A 21,967-nucleotide genomic window follows, 5' to 3' on the forward strand; every position below is an offset into this window, starting at 1 on the left:
AACCTGCCTGGAAAATGGGTTAATAAAGGTCATCCCCCAAAATAAACACTTTACAGAATGTTTCTCCATTCATCCCTCCTTAAAATCAACTCGCAATAAAACGGGTCTGGGTGCAATTACTGCCGCTGCATTGGGGCATGAAATCAACCTGTCCCATGTTCTGGCTGAGGTCTGCTATGATCTCCACTTTTTCAGCCTGGGCTGCTCCCCCTGTAGACCTTTTACAGGAGTAGTTGCACACAGTTTCTCTCACAGCTAGCAAGCTAAACCTACTTAAAGCAACTTTATTGATCTGTCCAGAGGTGCAAAGCTAGACTGAAAACTAAATAAATAGAAACCATTTTATGTCTACTGAGCTTTTACAGAAGTGCAAGTGCAGAAAGTGCATTATAGAAGAATAGAAAAGTATGTAATTCTTCCAAAAGTAATTCTACAAAATATGCTGCCGCCGGAGAAAAATAAATGGCCAAGGAGACTGCGACAAATTCCCTTAAATAAAACATCGCTTTATAGGGATTTGTGTTCCAAGTTTCCAGGCTGAACGGATGAAAAATGGAGCTTGGCCTTGCATGTATGGAACATATGGAAAAACACAATAATTAATGTCACAACATGAGGTAGGGCTCGTGACTGGTGAGGGGACACTGGGGAACACAGGTTTTCTGTGTCTGTATACTTGGACTGTTAAAACAGATGGAGTCTGTTGCTGAATGTGCGGCTGTCACAGGGCAGAAAAGGACTCCCCCAATCCCCGTCCCTTTAAGTGTGTTACATGGTAGTCCATATATTTTCGTGAATGACCTGACATGCGTCAGCGGTAAATTAACAGCTCCATCAATTGTTTTTTTTAAATACATGGATTTAGTTAAGTCTGTAAGCAAATCTTTCAGAGTTATGACTCCTTTATTTTGTGTTTAAAAATTAACAGTTCCTAACACTCGCAAGACTGCTGTACATTAAACTTAAAAATGCATTGTCTAATGTTTAGGACACTACAAACATAATTATGATAATCCATTTTCAAATCCAAAGAAATAAAGTCAAAACCACTACAGCTGCTTTGGTTGAGGAGACACGCAACAACAAAAAAACATTAAAATATGAAATATAGTTTACAAATTAAATAAAAATATATTATTTGAAAAAGGACAAATGTGACTACATGAATTAATATAACTGTATTGTACAAATCAGATTATACACACTGTATATGTATATTGAGAAACATCAGCACAAGGCATCTGATATATGGATGTATTTTTCACCGGCAACATGAAATGATAAGCTCCGAATGATATAATTTCATCTGGGATATCAGCTTTTATTACTATTATTATTTTGAAATATGGAGCAGAATATACAACGTTCATCGAGGCAAGACAGAGCAGAGATGTGCGTTGGAGGGGAAATAAGTGCATTGAGTTTGAATGGCTGTGATTTGCAGTAATGAGCTCCACACATTAAAGTTTAATTTACAGCAGCTAATGTCAGAGAAAGGCAAATCAAATTTTGAGGAGGTTCAAGGTGGCAACAAATAGTGGAGGTTAGTTGAGCTGTCAATTAACAGCTGGCACAGTGGGTGAGCAGAAAAACAACATTTCCAGGAGTACTTTTTTCCTTATTTTTAAAGCTGACTTTCAAATTAGAAGAAAACAAATTATAAAGTGTAAAAAAAAATTTTAAAACACAGACGGAAAGAAAGTGTGTACAGATGTGTGGCTTCCACTCTCGCTGTGTTACTGTGTTACCCCTCCACCCCTCCCCGCTTTAAGAGTTACCCTCAAGTTCATCTATGTATGGGCTGAGTGCCCAGGATATTTCTATTGCCAAGATGATCTTGAGGAGTCGGAGAATGAAGTGGAGCAGATGTGAGTGGGGCACTCGGGCAGCGTCCTCTCGTCTCCTCGTAAATACAGCAGTATTGTTGTGCTGGCACTGCTCTTCCTTTGTCTTAGCACTGCTAAGTACTGGATAATGTCATTTCACACCATCTGCCCCCAGGCTTCATTAAAGATACATGAATGGGCTATCTTATGAGGAACAGGTGCTATTGTTTGTCCCTCAAGACCCAGCACTAAGGATCTGACTCGGAATACTTGAAGAGGAGCATCTGTAGTGATCAGTCAGACAGACTTGGCTGAGGCCCCCGTCTCTGCCAGCACACGCTCCAACAGAGGTTTCTGGGGGAACTCGGCCGCCTTGCAGCATGTATCATCAATTCAGATGACCTGATGAAGTCTGTAGCAGGCCAGCACGCAATCTGTTTCCCTCTCAAGGAGATGCTGGGATTTGATGAATAGAACCAACTTGCAGTTCTGCCACGAGGAGGATACCATACACATACCATGTTATGCTCGAGCTCTTTTCTTTTTTATAGCAAGACACATTGCAGAAAAACATTCAGTCCCTCTGTTGTCCTGTTGTAGTTTGGTAACTTTTATGGATTGTTCATTTGTGCAAATAAATCTTAATAAGAGTAAGTTTAACAAGAAAGCAGGTCCACAAGCTTAACTGACTGTACAATAGTACACAACAGCAGCCCATCTTGCGGTCAGACTGCAGAGGGCGAGCCAGACGGCTCACAGGTCTGATGTGTAAATACACAAGGTGTAAAAGACACGGTAGACTTGAAACAGCTCCGTTTATTTCTCCCAGCACACACGCAGACCACACTGCACACCCAAACACTAATACCAGATTTATCTTTTTTTTATTATTCCTGTAACACACCAGATTATCACTTATGGTGAACTACATATAGCACTCAACAGTTTTAAATTAACAATGCACTTTTCTTTCCAACAAGCTGTGTGATTAAAACACGTTTCAAATATATTTCTACAGAGTTGTATTAGGCTCAAGTAATGCTATAAAGTATTTGTGCCAGTAGAAGACTAGACTAGACTAGTGAGCATCTTCCTACAGCATTCACGCAAGCAGCTCCAAAACACTCAGTGCAAATGGAGATGTACAGCGCATTACAGCACTCACTTGGGACCCTGTCAACACCCATGCTCCTCACTGTCTGTTACAGCCTCTATAAAGCACCCGGGAGGCCTCGAGACCCCCCGCTGGCTTTCCCTCTGAACCCATTTACACTCCCATGCACCGATCCACACTCAAGTTTTCTAACACTATGGACCACAATGCGCCATGTCAAGGAAAGTGTGAGAGTTTTTGTTTTTACTGGCAGATTTAGTCAGTTTTAACATGAAAACGCAGCAAAGAGGACAAACATCCATCTGGTTGTCACCACGATTCATGGTTATTAACTTGAAAGGACCTGTGAGATCCTGGATCTTCTATTCTGTTTAATTGCTACTTGACACCTTTTAACACACCTCTCACACAGATCCTTATATTGGGTATAATCTGCATTCATTTGCCATGAGGAGACTTGTAAAAAGTAAAACCACTTCAAGTATTTTTTTTATGAAAATTCTGACAACAATATGACGACAAGTAGCCCAAAAAATTCATGGTGATGATAGGTCATTCTGTAAAATCGTTTAGGTAACAGACGCCTTTCCCATTAGGAGGAGATCACAGTCACCAGCAATCATTTAGAGGAGGACTCACATTTCACTGACATCTAATTTTAATAAAATCACTTCCACACTTTAGTAACTGTCAGATCCGCAGTCCTCGCTAATCTTCTTTTTCACATTTTCTGTGGGAGGGGTTCTGTAATTTCACCCAAGGAGGATAGGCTCCAGCTGTTGCTGTAAGAACTGATAGTTCACACTTTGTTCCCCGCTGCTCCCCACCGAGCTGCACACCGGACGCATGCGAGTAGAAATCACCTTTTGTGATCCATTTAAGGGGAAAGTGATCTTGAGCTAGCTGGCAAGTCTGGCTACATCCCAACAGCAGCACACATAGTAAAACTGACACAAGACAGCAGGATATGTTTAACACCCGCCACTGTGTACATAGCCCGCTGGGTGTACACTGTACTGGAGCCTAACCAGGAGGAAAAACACTCAGAGGAAGCACTTCTGCCGAAAACCCTGTGTTGCTTCAGAACTTTTCCCGCGATGAAACAATCAACGGTTCTTTGAGCACACATTACTCCCTTCCTACCGGCCACTTACTGCTATACACTGAGCATCATGTGGCAGACGCACACATTGATCGAGCAGAGATGCGATGGTGTTTGGATTTGTCTGTAACTAATGGTAATCAGACAAATAGATCAATAGATTTGAACCAGACTTTGATGCTTCAGACTTCTGCCTTCAAATGAAGGTCTTCCTATTACCACCCACTCGACTGAAGCACATTATTCCTGCTTGTCTGCTCTGGAAATTAGAATGGGGAGGGCAAATACACTGGAGAGCTTCAGGTCAGCAACAAAGGGCCCTTGTCCTCATCAAGGCTGTGACCTTTTTTCCCCACTTCCTTCCTGCATCTGAAATCCTTGTGCAGCTCCCTTTCCTATAAAAGTCAAAGATAGACCAGAACCATAATATTTTCTGTGAATTCTGACTGTAGGGAATGTTTGCTGAGGTTTGAGTGAGACGGCGCACATCAGTCATATCTGTGTGTGTTGCACTGAGTGCTGTTTGGGATGAAATGCAGCAAATCCAGACACTTGAGTGAGGTCAGGCCATCCAGAGGGAATAACCAATGGTGACTTCTGATTCCACTAATTCCTTACACAGCACAACAAGCCTTCTTGGAAAACAGCCATTTCAATATGTCTATATTAAGTCGACGGCAGCTAGAAAGCAGGGTAGTCCAACCCTCTGACCCGACAAACACACTCCACCCCAAATCCCTCCACTCCAGCCCTCCTCCAACTCGTGGCTCCTCTTGGCTCCTTTGGAATCCTGGATAAAACGGCAGGCTACTGTTTGCTTAAATACACTGCCCGGCATTTACAGGATTTCTGCACACTGCTCGAATTTAATGCAGTTTCAATATTAAATGTTGTAGGAAGAATAGTAAAAGCTTGACCTCAAGTCTGACGCAAAGTGGTAAAAATAGGATGACAAAAACAAGTAAAAGAAACACATTTAAGTGCTTGAACAATTAAATCATACATGAATGCAAAAAGGAAAGCTGTCTTTCTCAGTCTTTAAAAAAAAAAGGATTTGCATAGAAAATAAATGTCAAGGTAAAATTTCAAGATATGCTCCAGTGGCCAGAGAGAGAGAGAGAGAGAGAGAGAGAGAGAGAGAGAGAGAGAGAGCTCTCTATTATGGTATATTGTCAGTGCTGTTGCAGTGTATGCCATGAATTGTGCGCACACAGCAGCAGAGTTTTGCATTACAGCCCTAAAATACAGATTCTTTATAACAGAAAATTCCGTGTTAAATTTCTGAACAATATTAGTCCATTTTGTGGGGCAGCGGGATACAGTAATTATATATATTTTTTTATTTTTCAAGGTCTGGCCCTAAAATTAAGGTTCGTAATAAACTGGCCATATCCCTTAGGACTCCCTCAAACAGCATGTGTAATGATGAGAGCAAAGAGAACAGACATAAACAGACCCAAAACTGGGTTCGGGGCTGGTGTCATTATCCCGTATAAAGTATACATCCCTGCCGTATGGAAATGGAAATAAGTGAATTGCCTTGGGCCCTCATTGCACAGGGGCAAGTGAGGTTCTAAAGGACATTGGACACGGGTTAGTCAAATAGCCAGCTACATACATGTGATGTGAACAGGGTAGGGGGAGTGGGAAATAGAGAGATTTACTGTAAGTATGTTAGGATTAGGAAATAATGTGGCTCGAAGGTTTGAAATGTCACATCTTCAACACTTTGAAGCAAGCACAGAAACATAAACACGTTGTCTGTCCACCGTTTTGATAATAATAATGTTTTCTCTTTAGGCTTGGCATTTCCTGTTATAGTTCACTGAAGCATGTAAAATTATTTCAAAATGTATTTAAAATGTGAGAGAAAAACATCCTTCTCTTACTCTTCTTAAGTTAGTGAGAATGAACTTTGACCGTGAAACAGAAGAGCACCCCTAATTTGCGTGATGGGATTGTCCACACTACGGCTGGATTTCCCCCTCTGTCTCCTTCTCCTTTCAGAGACTGAGGCTCTGTCTTCACTATTACCTCCCAGCTGCTGGGGCCACACAACACAACAGAGCCCGTTCTGTTGTTCAGCAGAGAGCAGGCCTGTCAGGAGGGGGAACTTTATTAGACGCACAAGTGCACTGAGACTTTCAAACATGCTCAAATATCACCATAATGATGAGCTAGAAGAAATGTAGTATTTTCTAAAAGATCAAATAAAAGAGTTCATTCAACAAAAATACTGTTAGATTGAATTATATTTTAGAATTAACAATGACATTCATAAAAATGTCTTGGGGGGGGGGGGGGGAAGGTATTTGGAGAATTGAGTTCTGGAAAAACAAACAAAAATACAAATCTTTAACTCGGTTTCCACAAAATCCTGTGCAGGACAAAATAGCTCATTCATTGTGTTCTGTTGGGGAATGCTTGGACTCTCCTCCGCCCCAAAAACAAAAAGCTCCTTTTTTGCATTAGCCATGGGCTGAATGCTTTGCTTTGCCACCCCAGCCCTAAGAAAACACGCACCCCTTTCTCGCTGCCGGCTGCCTGTGCACAGTAGAGTCTATTAATGCAGCTCCTTCTCCCTGTGAGTGTGCCCACTGCTGAGGACGACGCACACGCAAAGCCAACGCAAAGACAAAACAGTTTGCACAACATTAGCAGAGAAAACACAGACCGTGCAGTGGGGGAGAGGAAACTAAGTCAACATCACACTGGAGGATGTGTTCTCCCTCAACTGATATTTTTCCTTTCGAGGGTCGAGGCACAATGGGTGTTAAGTGTAGCCGCTTTCCCTTCATCCAGGGGAGGTTTGTGGAGCTCCAAACAGGTGCTTTATTGTGATATTCAGGCCCCAACGTAAAAGCACTCCATTCATCATACGTGTATACAAAGAATAGATGTTCAGCTATCAGGATTATTTAGCACCGCGATTCATTTAAAAGGCAAATTCACATTCCTGTATGTCGGATAATCTTCTGTCTTGTGCCACTTATTCTTGTCACCTGAGAGCTGAGGTTTTTTGTTGTAAATGAACCCGTCCCCGGGCTGCTTTAGAAACCCCTCAGGTGACTCATTTTAAGTAGACCCTCAGGTGTGACTTCACACATTACAGCCGTTCATGTGGCACCTCTCATATGGAGGCTCTTAATTATCACTGCTTAAACTGCTGAGGTGTCTGAATACAAAGGCCAATTACACAAAAGCATGGCTTTATTGTGTAATTTACAGCAATAATTGAGCTATGTTTGTCTACATTCGTACCTCACAGGCAAAGACACATTGCAAGCAAGCGCATGTCGCGTCTCAAATATCGTTGTTAAGACAGATCTGTTCATCTTTTGTTATTTTTAATTCCAGTTTTCACTCAAGTGATTCATCTTTTTGCTTTAAAGCGATATAGTTGAGTAACACTGCTTGTTAATTATTATTTAAAGCTTCACACTTGTGTTAAGTAAAGAGATTTCATCCAGAAAAAAAGGAGACTGCATTGCGCCCTCACGGACCAAAACCTACAGACAAATGTCAAGTCCATTTTCTGCAACATCTACTGTTTATATTGCTAATCAACAGACACATGGCATTACATATCAACTGTCCGTCCACTTAGCTTCATTTGCAAACCATCATTGCCATTGCTGAGGTTGTACCTATATTACACCCTTTTGTGCATCATTAAGTTTTAACATGGCCGTGATGGCTTTATTGTTTAAACTGCACATGACTTTGTTTAACGTCAGCATTTCTTCTGCTTCATGACAAGGAGTCGCATTTCATAACTAATTAAATTGATCCCTCCCACCCCACCGATAGAGTCCACTAAATGGAATTATTTGTATCCAAGTGTCAATATATTAAATCACAGGGGCTAATGAGTCGGGTCACCGCTTTCTTTTATCTTCAGTCTTGCATGTGCACATCTTCATCAGCTAACAGTCTCCTTAAATGGAGGATGAACATGCTGGACGGAGGCTCCCTGGGTGAGAGCCAAGCCTGTCTGACTAGGCTGTTAATGCCCCCACATAATCCTACTAGCAGGCTAACACTGAGCTGCTCAACACAAGGGAAAGAACTGGCAGCACAGGATCTACGCAGACACGAGTGCACACACAGCAGCACACACGTCCACGCTTAAACACACACACGCACGCACGCACGCACACACACACACACACACACACACACACACACACACACACACACACACACACACACACACACACACACACACACACACACACACACACACACACACACACGCGCACACATTATCATTTCCCTGCTCTATTATTCTCTTATTATCATGCTAACACTTCCAGTCTAGCTGTGCTAATTGGGGGACTTACACATTCTCTTTAACAATGTCTATTTTTGTGCGCTTTCTTTTTTCTTTTCTTTTTTGCCAGTGCATTAATAAGAGTCTCACACTGAGAAAATCATTTGTGCCAGGGAGACAACAAAAGCATCTGAGAATACACAAATTAGCACTATTATCTTTATAGAATTACCATATGGCCCTGTGTTTATTTAAACTCATCTGACTGATTCTAAATATTTACCATCATTTTGTACTTTTGGAGCTTTTGCTTGTCTAAATTGGTAACCAAACAGAATTGGAGCATTAGATTACAGGAATTGAATAATATGCATATTCCTTTTTATAATAATAAAAAAGTGATGACCAACCATGTGCTAAAAGGCAATTTATCATATGGAACAAACGCTAATTTGATAGTATTTGTTTTTGTTCGTGCTGATAGACCCACTTATATTATTTGTGCAGCACTAAACAAAGCTTTCAAGCTCCATCTGTAGTAAATAGCTGCATGCGGATGGGAACACTGAACACAGGCCAATTACTTGTGGGAAACTGCCTAACAGTGCCAAAGACCTTGATGATTTGTGTTGCAACAGGACCATGACCCCGACCCCGGCTACCCTAACATCATCTGAATCCCACTGGAATGGCACAGCCGGAGCAGGAGCTGGATTTTACTGAACATGTCAAGAATGACTTGGTGATAGCTGCTTGTCAAGCTATACGTTACACATCTGTCATGCCACATCTGCACAGTCCAAGTTAAAACATTAAAAAAAAAAAAAAAAAAATCTAAAATCCAGATTTGCTAAGCTACAGATGTTTCCAGAGAACTGCTGCCACAACTGCTTTTAAATTGTATGTAACAAAGTGTTGTTTGTTTCGAGCAGTTAATAAACTGTTTCTTTGATTTCTTTTGGTGCAATCAACAGCCATCTGGTTTGTCCCATAATTCACTTACCTCGCTCAGTATGTATGACAGTTGCAATTATTAAAAAACAAACAAACAAAACAATACAGGACTGTGTAGCAGAACAACTGTTTTTTTTTGTGAAATGGGCAGATTCCACAGCCATTGAATACAGAAGACACATTTAGAGCTCCCCCTGTGAATCTTCTGGTTTCTTTATAACAGGGAAATGGGACATCCATGTCTAACTGACTCAAATATGTTGCTGTTCAGATTTTTTTTCCTTGTGGAAAAATGTATTAACTGAAAGTGAACAGGCACATGTAAGATATTTGTTTGTATAAAAGTTGTATCAAAATATATACCTTCAAATCTACCTCTAGATTTTCCACCTTATAAATTGTCGGCAGCTAAATGCAGGTATAATTGAATTTTTATATTTAATCTCAGGACCTTTGGCTTAAACGTCTGCATGTTCCCTGCTGTTTCCTTACACCATTAAAGACACATGTGAGACAGCCTCTAAGACTTTGAAGTGTGGACTGGACAACAATAAAGTGGCCTTTTCCCTTTTAATCTCTGGTTTTCCTTTTAAAATGAAGGAGATACACACACGCTGTGTTTGTGTATCCTTGTGGACACAAGGTTAAAGGTAGAATGTGCAGGCACAGAAAATATGTGTGTAAATACAGTGAAGATAGAGTTTGAAGCCAGGCCATGTGTAGGGAGAGAACAGCAGGTCAAAGGGAGATACAGAGAGTCAAACCTGCTTGATGAATAGATCATTTAAGCTTTCAAAAATATGTGTGGGAAAAAAACAACAACTCTAGTTGACAAAGGCCTCCATAGAAATGATTATCTGTCAGATCTCAGTGGACTCATGGTCAGCACATCAATGCCACAGTCAATGACACACAACAATGTCATGATATTGTGAAATTTCTGATGGATAACATTTTTTTTAAATGAAATGTTCTGGATTAAAAGTGTCCCTCTGTTTCATCTGGGGAACTCTGCTTTCTCCAGCCTGTTTGTGAAGATAAAGTTCACCCTGACCTTTCAGCCAGCATTTATTCTCTTGATGTGTGTATCAGTGCGTGGGTCCCTATGTGCCTTTGTACTGTACACAATCACCTCTGTGCATGTACTGTAAATGTGTATTTGCATGCCTGCATGCGCATTAGAGTCGTTCCCATCCTTAAGCAATATGTGAACTGGTTTATTAGCATGTGAGGTGAGGGGAAGGGTGCCCGTGGCATGGATAATTCTGTCACTTGAGTTTTATAGAGCTTCACATAACATGAGAGTATTTTATTTTGTCTTTATATGCATCAAGGATGTCTTGCCTTTAACTCTCGTGAAACACATGAAAAAATATGCCAGCAAACAGAGTCACCAGTCTGATGATCAACGTGATGCTGTTTAGTAGCTCATTTGCTGTAACTGCTCTCATTAGAAGTGGGAGAAAGTGGGTGTGATTATGAAACAGAGAGACATGAAGAGGAGACTTAAATAATGCTCAGGGCCTGAGCCCAAACAAATGAGAAAAACAGAACAGTGTGCTAATTATTTCTTTTTTGTGGCCTCCCAGCACCTACACACATACTCAAAGAGATAAGCAACTTATAGGAAACCAGCTCTCTGCTAATATATATGTTTAATTGTCACATGTGTCCTATAAAATCCTGAATGGGGTTTCAAATTTCCAACTAAATCAACTCAGTAGTTAATCTAATCCTGAGATTGAATTAGTGCCAAGATGATTTCAACGATGAGGATGGACTGAAGGCATACAAAGAAGCTGAGGGAAAAACACAAAGCCTTGAGCTTGAACTTTTGATAAGCCCCTCACACTTCAATCAAAACATCTGCTATCTTAAAACAAGTGACATTGTAATCCCGAGGGACAAAGACTAAATCTCTCTCCCTCTCTTGTAGGAATGATGAAGAAGGATAAAAAAGAAAAAGGATGGCTATTCAAAAGGGAAACTTGATTGAACTCCAAACCTCACCAACTAAACCTCTCAAACTACACACTTCTGATAGATTCCCTTCAATCCACATGCAAAAGGCCCCTTGAAAGCACACACATAACGTGCCAACAGCAGTCTCCAGTTGCAGTCCCCATGGTTTTATTGTTTGGGCTGTTTACAATGTCCACTATGTGATCCGTCACATCATCAATACGACCCCTGAGCAAGAGGCTTTCTCTTGGTTTTCTCCCTGAAGCCAAAACAGAAGGACTTTGATGGCAGTAGGGTTTCCAATAAAGTTTAGTGCTCTCAATGCTAACAGCAGAGTAACTCAATCCCTCAACGCTGCTCATCACTTTGCTAAAAGTCTGTGACACTCAGGCTGGAAGCTTGTTTACAGAACTAATTAAGTCAAAGCTGTTATATATTAAACTGGCCGGGGCATTTTTAAGAGGCAGCAGTAATGAAAACAGAGTGGCAAAAAAATGCTTCACTGACTTGAACCTGGCTCTCTTTTACCTCCTCTCGCTGACACTCCAACTGGAGAGGAGAGGCCATCACCACACGCAATATTTGGAGGAACATCTTCTGCTCTAAATAAGTTGCTGCCGGATAAATAATGTCACACACGGTGAAACTTTTTCAAGTATTGAGTGATTTTTGTGTGTTCCTGGGTGGTGTCCGCCCAGTGCAGCCAGCAGAGGCTGATGGGTAATGGAACAGATGGTCTGAACATGGGATTCCTATATCTAATTGTGAATGTGGCTTTTTTTTTAAATTTTATTTATCAGCAAAGATCTGTGAAAAGCTGTCTGACTGGGCTCCGCAAGAAAGGACATCACTTATATCACTGTTCAATTGTTTGAAATTAATATTTAGAAGTACGTTGCCGTACACACGAACCTGCATCTTCTTTCAAAACTATGCATTAAGGTGAATTTTCTGGTATCATTTGCTTGTAACTTTGTGATGAAAGCAAGGGCCTCTAAAAGGGAGATTCTTTGGGGCTGTGCCCTTGTGCTCAATGAGCATTAGTAAAGGGCCCTCTATGTTATGAATAATACCAGCTCCTCTGCAGTGTATAAGGTACTTCATTTTGGAGTGTTTTCTACACAGTGCCAGGCTCTGTGCTGGTCTTTAGTAGACTGTAGTATGGAATCATTTTTCCAATTGACTCTCCACTGACGAAATGAAAGGTCCGGGCTTGTGGCTTCTCAAGGGGAAGTTCAGAGTGCGGCCTTTCTCTTGCATGGAGCCACTGACAGAAGCATTTTGATCCCCTGGCAGTAAATCTGGTCGTTGTGCGAACTGCTGTTAGAAGACAGAAGTTTGCTTTGCCTCTGTGTATCATGAGAACAGACTGGGTTACATAGTGGTGTGATGCACCATATAATGCATAGTTAAGGAGACACTGCTGTTTAGCAACATACCTCAAATTGTGTTTCTTGTGAGGACTGTAAAAGGTGAATATTCTTAAGGAAACGCTGAACAGAAAGATGCTCAATGAAACACTGATGTTGTTTTTGCAGGAACGGTTTGTTGCGACGGAACGCTCAAAGAGAGAGTGCAATGAAAGGAGAGGGTAGGGAGAGCTGTCAGCTAGACGAACAAGCACAGGAGGAGGAGGTGAATGGAGAAGGACGTGCCTGACACCAAACACACCCAGCAGTATAACGTTAGCTTCACAGCCTTGACCCCTGCCAGTGACCAATCCTAGATTACCCTGGACAGTCTGACCATCTCCAGCTATGTGCAGCCTGGGTGGTCTTTCATTGCATCTTTGCGCTCTGTGCTGTACCACATAAGGCACACAGTGAGAAGGATCATATCTGGCGTGATGTGCATAGTTTAAAAACTATCGTAACACATGAAGATATAGCAGAAGCAATAAGAAACTACCAGAAAAATGCCCCACACAGTGCCAGGCACACAGCACAATTACAGTATAGCTCGTGTGCTGTGTGAACGATGCCACGTTGCCCTTCTGAGACCAGCTCTTTTCAGATGCATTTACCAGCTTCTTTCATGTCCCCCACCTCCAGGCTCTTCTCCATCAACAGGACTCATTAGCTGTTGTTACCTTTCCCCCCTTTTTTTTTGTTCATTAAGATGTGCTAATTATTCGCCTCCATATTTTAAAGCCCTCCCGATTACCAACAGCCAATTAACATTTGATGAGAATGATGAATGTTAGTGTGACACCGAAATGAAAGAATTTTTTTTTTTTTTTTAAATGAGGAGAAGCTGACTGAAGTTAGGATTGATATTTACTTTAATGTCTAATTTTATTGATCTGTGCCATTATATCCAGACGTTTGGCTCATGGTGACAACAGTACTGCGCTAATTATACTGAAGAGGCGGAAATGTTGTAGTAATCAGTGTGTGGTGAGGTGTGAGCTGCTGAGTGTTAGAGGGCCAACAGAAATGCATTAACTGACCTGGATCTGCTGCTGGAGGAGGTTGATTTTGTGCTGCTGCTGCAGAAGCTGCTGTTGTTGTCTTGCAATCTGGTTGGAAAGAGAAGTAAAGGATTAAATCAATACTGGTCAGACTCACACAAAAAGGGAGAAGAATTTAAATTGTCCAATATTTTTGTCTTGTTTTTGACCGAATACCAGAGACACTGAGATACTGCAGTATAATGTAATGCTGAGAGCTATCAGGCACTTTGCAGTAGAATATGAGCTGAGATGACATACTGCTGCACGGGACATAGAAGTTTAATATTAGAGAAAAGAAAGAACTCGTCAGTAAATCAGAATATATTAACGTTTTTCTCTTCAAGTTTTTTTCTTGTAACTAAATTGCTGCAAAATTTGACAAAAATAAACTATTACATTCAACACAAAATGAACTGTGGTAAAAGAGAATAAATGATTCACAGGAGGGACGAGCGTGGTTCTGATGGAGGTAGCTGGTGCAGGCAGAGTACGGGTGATAGAGGTCCCTGCTGCCCCTGAGTGACGAGCAGAGACACCGCAATGTCTCTCATCCCAGCACTCCCTCTTTCTACATGCTCACTTCATTGAGCATGACAACCTAGTTTTAAGTGTCATTTAATTTTCATTTTTAAATATAATTACAAAGTGTTCACTGTAAGATATCGGCCGTCTGCAAATGTGTCAAGATTAATTTGTGCTGGCTTCCTCACGAGTGTCAACAGTTAATTACTGTGTTGTATCTTGATGGCTTGATGACATTCTAGCTCTCAGCGGGCTCTCTCGCCCTCCCCACCCCCCCTTCTCTCCCTCACTCCACTTCCATTTTATTAATATTCCTCCATTTTAAAATAAGATCAAATAATAAAGCATCTTACGTCACTGTTCATTCATGCTGCAACGTCTACAAAGCCAAAGAGTTGAGTGTAGTTTGCAAATGAACATCATTGATTGAAAAAGAAATCAATACTGTTAATGTATTATTAGTGTACTATGACCGAATGCATCACTCCAAGGTATATGGTCTATCTCTTCATTTACCACAGGGAGCTCTGAGAGTGTGCTGAGAAAACTCTGAGTGAACTCCTTGCTGATAATTGACTCATAGCCATTATGGTGGCTGGTGATAATAAAAGTGTCGCCCGTGTGGATAGTTTGTGTCCTTATTTCTTCCCAGACATTAACACACTTCATGGCCTGTGCTAATTTGCTGATTTGTACAATATGGCTCATTGGCCTGATTTGTGCTGCAAATCTAATGCCAGGCTTGTTCTAATAGGAGTCGATTTATAAGATATAGAGGGACTTCCATGTTTAATATAATGTTTAATTCACACATTCCCTCACATTTGTTAGTACAAGTCATAATAACGTTTTTCCGACCACACAGCATAAACGTGGGCGAGAGAGCATGACCGAAATAACCGAGGCAATATAGAATATAACATCTCTTAAATCTAATATTATTCCAAATTCCTACCAAGGAGTCAAATTTTATTGGCATATTTCAGGCATGAAACGTAATATAAAATAGAGAGTCAATTTGTTATAAAATTTATTTAATCAGGTTTATTATTGAGACTAAAGTGGAAATTGAAAGAGAGTAAACAAGATTAGAGGATGAAGAGGAATGAATGTTTCAGATAGCAAGGAAAGAAAAAGAAAAAAATGTGTGGCAAATATGGGAAATGATGAGAGAAAAAAGGGCTATTAGAAGGGACGACACTGTGAATGTGAGAATAGAAAACAGTGAGCAGTTACCTGCTCCTGCTGCTGACGAGCTAACTCCATTTGCTGCCTCTGTTTCTCCATCTGTGAGGCAGCGAGCTTCTTCTGTTCGTCGTGGGCAGCCAGGAGCTGCTCTCGCAGGCTGATCAGCTGAGTGATCATCGTGGAGAGCTGGTGCTCCTTTTCTGCCAGGCTCTCTGGAGTACCTGATGAGGGGGGAGAGAGAGCAGTGTCAAGAGTGGAAAGGATAAATACAAGGTGCAGAGCCTAAGTCATAAACATAAATACAAGTATGTGTTATCCATACCTGAAAGACAAAAAAAAACAACTCAAAGGTTTCATAGCGGCCCTGACTAAATAACCAGGGTGTAGGCTAATGGAGGAAAGCCCGCAGAAGGCCTTGTTCATTGTATACTGAAGTGCCCATGCTGTATACACTGATCATCGTATTGTACTGAACACAATCGTTAGTACAAAGAAAACCACACAGGCAGTAGCCAACTGCAGGGAATGCACTAGAAAGTGTTAAGGTCACACACAACCTGGAGTTGTCTGTTTCACTGGCGCTGGTGTTCGCAGCTTTCAGAGGATGACATGGAAGGAATTGTTCCCGGCACACAGACAAAGAGCTGCAGGGGGCTGTCAAACTGAGGTGGCAGCTTATGTCAGACTTCCGGGGCTGGTCAGAAAGAGTGAGTGTTGAGTGTCACTGTTTGCATCGGCCTCTGAACTTCCATATGGCAAATCCCCCGACCCATTAGAAGAGCAGTTCCTTACAGATTTGTAATGAATGGTTCCATCTAACTTGTCAAAAAAAAAAAAAAGGCACAAAAAACAATAGATGCTCAGAGTGCACGATGATAATCATCATTAAAGACAGATTTGTATCTTAATGATCAACAGTGGATAACCCACTCTCACTTTTGTGAACGCATTCTTCAAAAAAATAAGCAATGACAGACCAATCGGCTTACTTCGCTCTACAGTCACATGTCCGCACTGTGTGTGATAGAGAGAGCAGCTCCATTGCACTGCTCTCTCTCTCTCCTCCTAATCAATGCTAAGTGATCCTACCATTGACTTACACAGCCAACATAATTGCCAGTGAGAGGCTAGACAGTAACTCACTCTCCTCCCACTGCACTCCTGTGTGACAAGCTGATCCGGGGTAACACACAAAAAACAGATAGGAAAAGCGACAGAGAGACAGAGAGGCAGTCGGAGAGAGGCAGAAGGATAAAATCATCAAGATCCAGATAACAGTACAGTGAAGTCTGGCCCGGGGCCAGCAGGAGCTGAATTCTTTCCTGGGTGTCTTCCTCTCGTCTCTGACCACATCTGTCTTGAGTTTCTCCGAGAGCTCCCAGGGGCCCTCTCCACTCAAACTATTTTAATTTGACTAAACACCTGATTTATTTTATCTCTCCGATGAGGAAAGCCGTTTGTCTTAATAGGGCCTGTCAACCTCCAGAACCCATTCAGGGCAATTTACTGGCAGGCTTGTCTGAACCTCAGTTCGCCTCGCTCTGCCTGCTGCAATGCAAGAGAGCTGCAATTCTCCATTTATTCTCCTAACGAAAAAAAAGCACCTAAAAGCAGCTATTCATTGGGCCTGTGTGCAGTTTCCAAGGCTTGAATTGACTTCTTATTCACCCGACTACACTTGTTGTGAATGGCTTATCTGTAAAATTGATACAATCAGCACCAATTTTATTAACCTTTGTCTGTGTCCATAAAGGAGCTGCCTTTTACAGATCACCAGCGAGATGCATCAGTTGTTGTCACAATAAATCATTGCTATCAATACCGTAGCGGGAAGGAGAGATAGGTGAAGGAAAGAAAAAGAGAAAAGTGGAAAGAAGAAAACAACCATCCAGAGGCCATCAGGTCATAGAAGACTTTGTAGTGGGCACAACACATCTGGACACAGTGCCACCCTCCCGGTCTGCCTAATTACATATCTGTCACTCGCTAGTTTAAGAGTATCAGGACTATAAATTTTTTTTTTTTAAAACATAACATTGCACAAATGATGTGGACTGTACAGCACATGCTGTATTTTTAGTCTCTACATGGACATGCAGGGGGACTTGTGTGTCCACAGAAAGGTCTGATGGGCCAGTCTGAATGTGGAGTGCTCAGTCCAGCCCAGACACCACAAGAATACTAACAGAGGGTCCATTGTTTTGATGTTGAGCTGAATTGGGGGAAGCCCAAACCGTCCTCTGTACGGCAGCTCAGGCCTCTTTTCTGATTTAATCATAATTATTTAACAATTTGTTTAGTCTTTCTCTCTCTGTTTTCGTCAAAATCAGTGTTGAAGTATCAACACGCATTCAAATATTATTCAGATTAATGTTGAATGCTGAAGACAAACATTTAAACACAGCTTTAGGCCTCCATATATCTGAATATGAAAACACGGTGGAAGGATTTCACCTTGGAGACTGTACACAGCTGAGCAGAAAATCAGACGTATATGTTTTTTGTTGGCTGGTTAGTGTTAAAATCTCTTTCTTCCTGCTTTGAATTATGGATCAGCTTTAAAATGCAGATAAAACTTTTATTGGGTGGTACAGAAGAGGAGAGTCGTGGTCTGTGTCTGACCAGCCTGCTGACAAAAGAGGCCGTTTCCTGCATATTGCATGGCTTTTAACAGCGGTAGGGCTGGGGCCCGCCTGTTAACATGTCTCCTCACATTGCGCTTCCGATGGCAGACAGACAACCCAGAGATGCCTTGGCGCTACATAAACCCAAGCAGCCAGCCCAGACCTAACATGTTGTGACATCCTCCTGTTAGATGACTGAGGCACGGTAGGACAATACCCAGCTGACACAGGAAGAGGATCCCAGGAGTGGTCAAGCTGTGCTGGCACTTTTCTTGTTGTTTTCTCAGGCCAACTTCAGAAATTTGAGATTGACACATAGTAGGTGGAGACAGTAAAGCTGTGTTGTTCAGTTTCAGCCCATTCAGTATTCACCTTTTGAGATTCCTGCCTCTTTTAAACGTCACAAAGTAGGGCAGAAAACATCAACGGGTGACTAAATAAATGATAAGAGAAAAACAAGCAGAGCCATGGTTGCTTGGGGAGGGACGGGGGTATTTGAGCCTTGGGGTCTTTGGATAAAAGGCACTTTGTAGGGGTGCGATTTGTTTTGTCCAATACCCACATCTCCCTCTCTCTTGGCTCCCTCCTCTCTGCTCTAATCAAGCAGTCTCTAATTTGAGTTCCAAGTCCAGTACCGGGGAAAAAGAAGGAGGCTTGTTACTTTGAAGAGTCCCGAGTGAATAACACAGATAAAAGATTCAGGCACAAAAAAAGAAGAAGAAAACGAGGGAGGGTGAGGGTGAAAAGGGGGAAAATCACAAGGCACCCTATTCTCTTGCCTTCCTTTGGTTAAAACAGCTGAGCCATTATGACCAGATCTGAATTGAGTTTTTTTAGCACCCAAAGACTGGAATTTCTTTGTCTCTCTATCAGTCAGCCATTGTGGATGCTTCCATATGCTGCAAGCCCATCCTAAGTAAATTAGGACTAGTCTAAATGCTACGATTGTACCAAGCTGTATCTACACCGACCGCACATAGCTTGAATGCCTTGCGTGCTGAGGCTCTCTCTCTCGGCTCTCTGCTAAAGTGTGTGTGGATGTAGACACGAGTGTGTACAGATGTGTGCCGCCTCAATTGATAAAAGGTACATGTCTCTGAGTAAATGCACGCATGTGAACTCTGCGGTCACCTGACCCTTTGTCCATTCTTTCAATAGAGCCAATAGAGTAGCCGTATTTATTGGTACGTTAAAAAAAGAAGGATTCTTCTGCTCACAGACCATAAAAATTGCTTCAATAAAATCCTGAAACACAAGCCAATCTTTATATTAATTCTCTATTGATATTAAAAAGGACTGAAAATATTTCATGCTTAAGATTAAAAAAAAAAGTTGGATAGAGGATCTTCATTGGCAGAAAAGCTGGAATAGCAGGAGCTAGTTTTATGACATCCCTTCGCTTTTAACTTCTATACACTTGTACAGCAATGCTACAAGGCCATATATGTTTCCAGTAATATGGTGTTAATGTGTCTCCATGTCCTACAACCAAGACAATATGAGCAACAGCTGTTTTACCTGGCTTGCTGCCTCTGCAATGATATAAAAGCTGTTAATCTTGCCAATAAAATCCCATTAACAAGCATAAGCAGTGACTCATGAGCACGTCATCCACGGGCTCCAGTTCCTCTCAGTCCCTGAAGCTTACCTGGATCAACATATAGGATTGTTCACATTGAAAAAGTGACTATCATCTTGTTTAAGAAGTCTGATCTGCTCAAGATTTTAATACCGCTACGGTAGTCTGGATATTAATATTATAGGGCCTCTTACAGTGTCTAGTATGTTATCTGTGTGTGTGTGTGTGTGTGTGTGTGTGTGTGTGTGTGTGTGTGTGTGTGTGTGTGTGTGTGTGTGTGTGTGTGTGTGTGTGTGTGTGTGTGTGTGTGTGTGTGTGTGTGTGTGTATATGGTGTGGTGTGGAGAAGGGCAAAAGCAGAACCAGCATCATTTGCATATATATATATATATCCTATCCTTATCTCTAATGTATCTTGTGTTTTTCCTTTGTGTGTTTTGTTCATAATCTTTATGTTGCATGAACTGGAATGACAGTCTGCATTTTCTTCTCTTTTTTTTTTTTTTTTTTTTTGTATTACTGTCACTGGACCCCAAACCCACCCACAATATCCCTCCCCAGAGGGTCCCCCAAATGATGCTGGTTCTGCTTTTGCCCTTCTCCACACCTATATATATATATATATATATATTTGAGTATCGACAGATGTGATTTTAAGACACTTTTACTCAATCAGAATTGTTTTAATGGCTCAGCATCATTTTCTTTAAGTAAATGTTCTGATTGGCATATGGAGAGATTATTAATTAAAGCACACTTCATCTGCAGAGGTTCTGCTGTACATGGTGAACACTGATGGAGACTAATATTTTGATGATAGAGGAAGCTTCACTCTTCACTATAATTATGCTAATGTAGAAGCTCCAGCACTTAACTGTATATCCATGACACTGGACAAGGTACTTCATCAAAGCAAAGATAGAGGCTCGACCTGAACATATTACTCCCCAGGGAACGCCAGTGACCTTTAAATTCACACTAAAACAATTATTTTTTTAAAAGAAAGACAAACTTAACACAGAAACTTTACTTCTGTTCTCTCAGTAATTGAATGTGTCATTCTTTCACTCATACAGTGCGACAAACCAGAGCTCCTGGCATCATGGTAGGTGTTGTATACAAGGCAGCATATAGAAAAGATGGTTACATGAAAACAAAGATTGTCTCCGATCGCTCTATTCCTCTCTCACAGCCTTTATGATGGTAAGTCTGACCCGCTCGCCCTCAAAATGTAAAAAGAATGCACAGTTTTCAAGGTCTCTCATACAAAACGCTTTAAGCCTGCGAAACAGTGATCAAAGCAATGGCTTAATGTCTGCAAATCCTTGGAAGTGAATTAGGAATTGGATGTTATCTCATTCTTTTCATCCAACGTTTATTCATTGATCTTACCTATACAGCTGATAATTAAAGCAGAATGTACTTGTTTCTTTGAGTGGTGAAAAAGAGATCTTTGAAAAGACTTTCAGACTGTTGTCTTTGATGGATATGTGTATCAACAATGCCTGTGTTTTGTCTGGGTTTAATCCAGATCACAAGTGATAGACTGAAATAACAAGAATAACAGGAAGCACAGAGCTGAGGCCAAAAAGTGCGTTCACAAAGCATGCAAGAGCACCTGCTTGGTTATCTGACTGTTAATACAAATCCAGTCATTAGAACTAATCACAGATCATAAATGTTTGCATTAGCCTTCACCATTGCAGTGTCACAGTGACTTTCATTTGGAGAGTACATTTATAATGCCGGGATTATCATAACGTGGTGATGATCACACAGAACAGAACAACAGGGCTGCAATATTGATTTGTCTAAAAGAATCATGGTGACATGTACAGTACTAACTAAGGGTGTAACACAAAGCTAATAGAAAGCATCTTTTCTTATCCCTTCATCTCATAAAAACAGTGATCACTTTTGTAGTGGAAAGGGTAGACGTTGTTAGAAATTATTTAAACTCCTTTATTTTCTGGGCTAAATTTGTTTGATTTATTATACAAATATATAATATAACATTAAAAAACTATATTCTTTGGTTGCTATACTTTTTTACAGATGTACTTTGATTATTCAAATTTAGCATGATTTAAACCCCAACTTTCCAAAAGGAAAATGAAAGGGACCGAACCGAAATAAAAAACTGTGCATGGGTGGTGGTCAGCATGAAAATACACAGTGCAGTGGGAAAATAATAGGTTTAATATTGAAAAGATGATCAGAATTTCTTTCGGTTATATTTTTCTTCAGAAACTGGATGTTGTACAATTGCTGTTCAGAAGCCCACATGATCACCGCGTAATAAAGAAGGAAAAATGAAGAGTCTATGAGAAAAATGAGGAAGCTATTGACAAAAGTCTGAGTTCTCTTGGCCA

The 21,967-nt window shown here is 41.1% G+C and overlaps 1 protein-coding gene across 4 annotated transcripts in view; it reads right to left on the reverse strand.

The window, feature by feature from the left end:
• sox6 (SRY-box transcription factor 6) overlaps positions 1-21,967 on the reverse strand; it is a 137,378-nt gene that overhangs the window by 41,879 nt on the left and 73,532 nt on the right. For all 4 annotated transcript variants that reach the window (XM_069697600.1, XM_069697603.1, XM_069697602.1 and 1 more), the window contains 2 exons: positions 15,442-15,614; positions 13,681-13,749 (listed from right to left, as the gene is read on the reverse strand). In XM_069697600.1, the coding sequence (XP_069553701.1) occupies positions 13,681-13,749; positions 15,442-15,614 (242 nt within the window). The remainder of the gene's footprint in view (positions 1-13,680; positions 13,750-15,441; positions 15,615-21,967) is intronic.

This window comes from Brachyistius frenatus, unplaced genomic scaffold, assembly GCF_029030835.1.
Source record: "Brachyistius frenatus isolate BFR_SWC_R1_liver_20210118 unplaced genomic scaffold, ASM2903083v1 Contig_24, whole genome shotgun sequence".
Taxonomy (NCBI): domain Eukaryota; kingdom Metazoa; phylum Chordata; class Actinopteri; family Embiotocidae; genus Brachyistius; species Brachyistius frenatus.